Raw genomic sequence first — 6000 nt, 5'->3', positions numbered from 1 at the left:
TTTAGAATATATTAAAAACATCAGATTGCTTATTTTGTCTAAATGAACAGTCAATTCATGGGCTTGGAACCATCAAATCTCAGAGTTGGAAAGGACCTCAATGACTTAATCATGGAATCATGGATTTAAAAGTGGACATCTAGTTCGACTAGTTCATTTTATAGATGGGAAAAGTAAAGCCCAGAGAGGTCATGCTCCAAAGTTGCACAGTAAGCTGATGACAGTCACACCTGAGAGAAAAGTCTCTTGAATCCTAGCCCATAGCTTTACTGCTAGATTTTGCTAATTAATATGTTCCTGAAGCCGACTGGTGGGCCACCAGAGAATGTTTGTGTCCAGTAAAATTGCTCCATAACAGAGGTGCCCCCAGAGGCTCAACTGGCTTCCAAATAAATAAAATTGCAATGAGCTAAGAAATGGCATTTGATTATTGAATTTAATTGTTCACTCAGTGACCATGGCTCATGAACGATATTCCATTAACATGTGTGTACATACATATTACACACACACACACACACACACACACACATACATATTCCTCCCCTGTCTCTGCTATCTCTTTCACTACCCTGTTTCCCACAAACAAACTCTTCCACTTTTAACTCAGGTCAGTGCTCTGAGGTCATGGAATAAAGATAACAAACTCATCCCAGAGGCCTGGGATACCTGTTGTACCTCAAAGGCAAACCTAGGCTGAGGGTAGCAGAAGGCATCACTACAACATACAAAGTCCACCAATTTTGCTCCACTGATGCAAATAGCATCCCATATGATATGAGTCAAGGGGTAGGAGCAGCTGTGAGTACATACATGTGTGATTTTTGTTTTTGCTTTTTTTTTTTTTTTAAAGAAAATTACAAAAAAAAGTAGGCATCTGCAGCTGGTTCATGACCATGCCTCTCTCTGTGGGTCAGGGACCCCAGATGGGCAGGGGTTGGAGGGAGGGAGTAGATGAGGCCTTCCAGACTGTAGTTTTTAAAACCAAGCCTGAGGCAATGCAGGTTAAAGGCCCAGGGTCCTAGGACACTTGGGATGGAGATGAGGATCATTGGGACACTCAGACTCAAAACAGAAATGGTCCAGCCATGTGTAGTACATTCATTGTGTTAAGGAGTAAGATGGGATGAATTCTTCAGACCAGGGTTTCCACATGACAGGGAGTGACCCTTCTTGACTGAGCGCTGGTGCGGCATCCTCTTCTTCACTTACGAAGGCCTGTGGGGACAGTGAGAAGAACTGGGATTAGGAAGGCCCAGGTCACAACAAAAACTTTTCCAAAGGAAAGCTCTTTGCACTGGTGAAAGAAGACTCGGAAGTAATTAGATTCTCATCTTCAAGTTTTCAAAGGGTTTCCCAAATAATTCTACTGTTCTGTGGTAAGTCAAGAAGAAATAGGCTTAAAAAGTCCACTGACTCTGACTATAAAGGAAATTAATCTGTCCTTCCCCCAAATGATAGCTAACTTGGCAATTTGTGCCAACACTGAGCTAAGCCCTTTACAATGATTAGCTTAGGTGATCCTCACAGTAGTTGCTATTATTGTCCCAATTTTACAGATGAGGAAATTGAAACAAATAGGGTTAAATGACTAGACCAGGATCACACAGCTAGTAAATGTGTCTGAGCTAGTAACTGTCTGAGGCCAAGTTTGAACTCATGAAGATAAGTCTTCCTTATTTCAAGCCCAGTGCTCCTTCCACTGCTCCACCTAGCCACCCCAAGGGTAATGGCATACTTAATTTCCTAGACTTGTAAGATTTGGAACAGGAAAAATCTTAGATCTAATATCATCTAAGGAAAATGAGGTCTAGAAAAATTAAATGACTTTCCCAAGGTCACACATGGAGTAAACAGCAAAAATGGGTTTCAAACCCAATGCCTCTGATTCCAAAGTTTCTATTACTTGAGAGCCTGGGAGGGTGATATCTGATGAGACATTCCTTCTCAAACATCACTAACTTTCAATGTTCCTTGATAATGAAAGAATTGGCAATTACATATTATAAAAACAGCAGTTAATCTAAAAATCACTTAAATCTGGTTTTAGAGTGCTTTTTGGACCAATTCCTTAATTGATGGTGAAGAGAGGTGGCACAAGAAGATTTTTAATAACAAAAGTAGCCAAGTTGAGATATAAATTTTGTTGCAGAAATTCTACAAAGATAATTTGATAAATGTCCAATTTTAATTTAAAAAAATCTGGGAATGGTCAATTGTATAAAATCCACAAAAGATTTCTTTGGGTTCCCTAATGCTTTCTAAAATATCTACATTTAGAGTCTTGAAGACCTGAGAGAGAAAAAAGCTTTACAGAGAAAGATTCCAAACTTAGCTTTACAAAGTATGTCCTTACGGCTATATCAATGAAGACACACTCCTCATTCCAAAGGATTGTCCCCCCCAGAGCTCTCACTGGAAGTATAAGAGGTATTTACAAGAAATGATCAGGGGATTGTAAAGCACCAAAGGCAATAACATTGTAGAAGGAGACTGGGCATGAAAATCTGCCTGGAGGAATTGGGCCTTATGGGCACAGGAAACATTTTGTCTGCTAAAAGGCACACAGTTCTGGGGAGAAATAGTGTTTATCTAGGATAGTGGAAAATGAAGCATTTAATTCACTGCATAGAAGCATTACCATAAAAGAATGCCAGCTCTGTCCCAGGACCTCCATCTGTCAAATCCCAGATAAACAAGCCCCTTGTGGAGAAGTCCTACTGTGAGGGAACATATATGGAATGACAGGGCTTTGAGGGTCTCTCCCTCTAGGGCCTATACTTACAGGTATGTCTGCTTGAACAATAGGTTGGAGGGCTTTTCATTGACATGGTAGAGAGGAAATGGATCAAATCCACCAATGAAATCAACTGAAAGAAATTAAGACCCAAATAAAACAAAACCAAAGCATGGCAGATGGTGTAAAAAAAAAAGAAAAAAGAAAAAGGAAACTAAACCAACAGAAGCAGCAGCATGTAATGACAGATGGACATGAGAGATCCTCTGCAATAGACAGAAATGGACATTCCTGCCTCCCCTTCCTCCCTCCCCGCCATAGATAGCCTCAAGGAAATCAAAACACCATACCCACTACAGGAGTCCAGCAAGCCTACTTTCTCTGGAAAGGAAGTAATGTAGCAGGTGACTTCCTACTTGAATGTTTTTAAACAGATTAAAACAAAGAAACTCATAAGAGCACAGATTTAGAGCCAGAAGGGCTCTTAGCCCCTGGTAGGCCAAAGGTTTTTACAAACAAGGAAACTGAGGCCCAGAGAGGTTAGATGATTTACCCAAGATCACTGAGATAGTGTCCAGGTCCTCTCACTCAAGATTCTAGTACTTGTGGCTTGATTCCCTCCCTTAGTCACTTAAGTAGACAATCAGCTCCATGTGAAAAGAGGAACAATGGTTTTCCCCAGTGATGCTGGTGGGGGAGGTAAGATGGGGAGAACCATACCACTTGGCTACACCATCAGTTTTACCTCAAAGATACACAGACATATCAGATATATTTGCAAGTTTAGTCAAGATTAATTTGTGTCTGAAATGCTAATAGGCTTCTAATATTTGAAGAGATAATTGAATATCATTGAACCCTGAGGCTATTTTGTATTTTTATAAATGTTTCTTAAAATAAATAACAACAGCCAAAATGCAAAGACTTTCTTGTTTTCTCTGACGGAACAAGGTACTTAATTGACAGTCATTCCACTAAGCCCAGTAAGCATCATTATAGGAAAAAAAATGATAAATTGTTCTATTAACTGCAGTATGTGTCTGGGAAGCCTAACATTCTGAGGCTTCTTCAGAGTAGTGCCTTGAAGTTGGCAACAGATTTGGCCAAGGATAGAGATTGGAGTGAATTTCTCCAGACCTCCTCCTTGACCAAGGCATCTCTTGATGAGGAGGAATGGAAGGTCATGAACAAGAAAGGAGATATTCTTCCCAGAATCCTTTGCAGGTTATTCTGACTTCTCGGAAGTTCTACATCTCCATTCACAGGATTCAGGACATTATTTAAGCAGTGGCCCAGGATTTAATTCCATTTGGGGGTGGAGGGTGGTGGTTTAGGGAAAACAATCTGTGGTTTCATCCTAGCATGACCTGGTCCTACCAAGCTGACACCTTGCTGCCTTGGTTCATTTGCAGGTAGGGATACAGCCCACAGTTCCAATAGGTGAATACTACTAACACACACTCTTAACAATGGTAATTTGTGACTATAAATGGATAGAAAGCTCTCAATTCAAGTCTTGGGAGATTTTCCTTAACAGGAAGTTTCACATGACTGGTACATTATTAGGTGTTCCCTTGATGAAAACCTCATGCTTGCTCCCTGGTACAAGTGGATTCCCTTGATCCACTGTCTCATGAAAACCCCATCCCTGCTTACTTGCTGATGAATCTGCCTGAATACTTAGAACTACTGCATGCTCAACATCAAAGAAGCATTTAAAAAAAACCACAGAGGAGAAAATTAAAATGCTACTCAAATTTTTCAGGTCAGTGAAAGGACTGACCTCTTCTGCAAGCCTAGAATACTGATGGCTTGTCAGTGTTAATTATTCAACCTGGCATCCCCCAGCAGAGATTGAGACAGGGCTGAAACATAGCAGCAGTCTCAGCTTCCCTAGCCATCTGCATGGATTTCTAGAGACTTCATTCACCTGCAACAGGATCTCCCATACTAAGTAAATGTGAAGAGTTCCTTTACATAGAGAAGCAAAAGCCCTTGTACAGAACTTCTAAAGTGGTATTTCTCTGTGCATTGGAACTTTGGATATGAAACTCATGACACATGATTTCCTTTGAGCTTCACAATAACACTGGGAAGTAGGTATTACCATACCACTGGCCTCATTTTATACATGATGAAACGGTCTCATAGAAGTTAAGTGACTTGCCCAGATTCACACAGCTAGTATATACAAGAGGCAAGACTTGAACTCAAGTTTCTCTTTACTCCAGGTCCCAAACTCTTTCCACTGACTTAGTACTTTCAGAGATGAACACCAAAATATGAAGCAAGTTCAGGTGCCAAGAGTGTAAAGGGAAAATGGCAGCACGAGGTTGGCTTTGCTTTTTGGAGAGAACTTTCCACCCCCATGCCACCTAGAGGACTTATACCATCACACACCCTGCATTCTCATTAAGGATTCTGATTAGGGAAAGGGAACTACTCTATTTTGCAATTAACATCAGTACAGTTGAAAATCTGGTGGACAGTTGTCCAAGATGAGCATCTAAATCTTATCTGTCTAGACCAATGATTTCTCTCGCCATGGGCCTTGCTAGCTGACTGCTTTATGTGGCAATTCTGCTTTAAAAAAAAACACAAAGAATGTGGATTTTCAGTTCCTACTGAAAACAGTGGTGGAATATGAACAGGCTCTAAACTTCCTGAGTCTCTTGACATTTTCCACTGGAAACTGAGGGAAATCAGTCTTTGGAAACTGCTTGATACAGCCACAAGCATCCATCCATCTGTTGTTTCCTTCCTGACCCTTCACACCTGCTGAGTTCCCATCAGTCAGCCCCCTCTACCCCCACCCTTTGTTGGATGCCTAAGGAAATGCTGAGCAGGCAGTCTTTATTTTTTCACCTACACGTCTAATCATGTATGCTGGAGGCAAGGGAGAGCGGACAAAGGTATCAGAAGCCCTCATACACACTAAAGGCATGTGAAAAAGGTATATTTATGTTTAGTAAATTCTTGTTGCCTATGATTTTGCTACCTCATTATTTTTGGTTAACACTATGTCTCTGGTAGGACTCTACTGAAAGTCTGAAAAATCTATGATCCTAAATAGGAATAACAATTTCCCTACCACTCGTGCCTGAATGCCATCTGCATCCCACCTGGATAACAAGGTGAGTTGTCTTCTCAGTGAATACCTACAACCTCTGAAGCTTCTTCCTCATTTTAAATGCAAGTGGCCCAGCGTTCTCTCTGACTCTCAGTTCAAATGGTTGTCTCTTTTATACAGCTGCCAGCAGGAA

General features: G+C 40.9%; 1 protein-coding gene across 2 annotated transcripts in view; it reads right to left on the bottom strand.

Moving 5' to 3' along the window:
• Window positions 1-417: 417 nt before the first annotated feature.
• NKAIN4 (sodium/potassium transporting ATPase interacting 4) overlaps window positions 418-6000 on the bottom strand; it is a 121195-nt gene continuing 115612 nt past the window's right edge. The window contains exons 6-7 of one of the 2 annotated variants that reach the window (XM_072633318.1): window positions 2786-2870; window positions 418-1218 (exon numbers count right to left, since the gene is read on the bottom strand). In XM_072633318.1, the coding sequence (XP_072489419.1) occupies window positions 1209-1218; window positions 2786-2870 (95 nt within the window). In that variant the 3' untranslated portion in view covers window positions 418-1208. The remainder of the gene's footprint in view (window positions 1219-2785; window positions 2871-6000) is intronic. The other variant, XM_072633319.1, reaches the window with a different exon arrangement.

The sequence above is a fragment of the Notamacropus eugenii genome, chromosome 1 (assembly GCF_028372415.1).
Source record: "Notamacropus eugenii isolate mMacEug1 chromosome 1, mMacEug1.pri_v2, whole genome shotgun sequence".
Classification (NCBI taxonomy): Eukaryota; Metazoa; Chordata; class Mammalia; order Diprotodontia; family Macropodidae; genus Notamacropus; species Notamacropus eugenii.
Note: the sequence above shows the minus strand (reverse complement) of the source record. Positions and strands in the feature narration are given on the sequence as shown.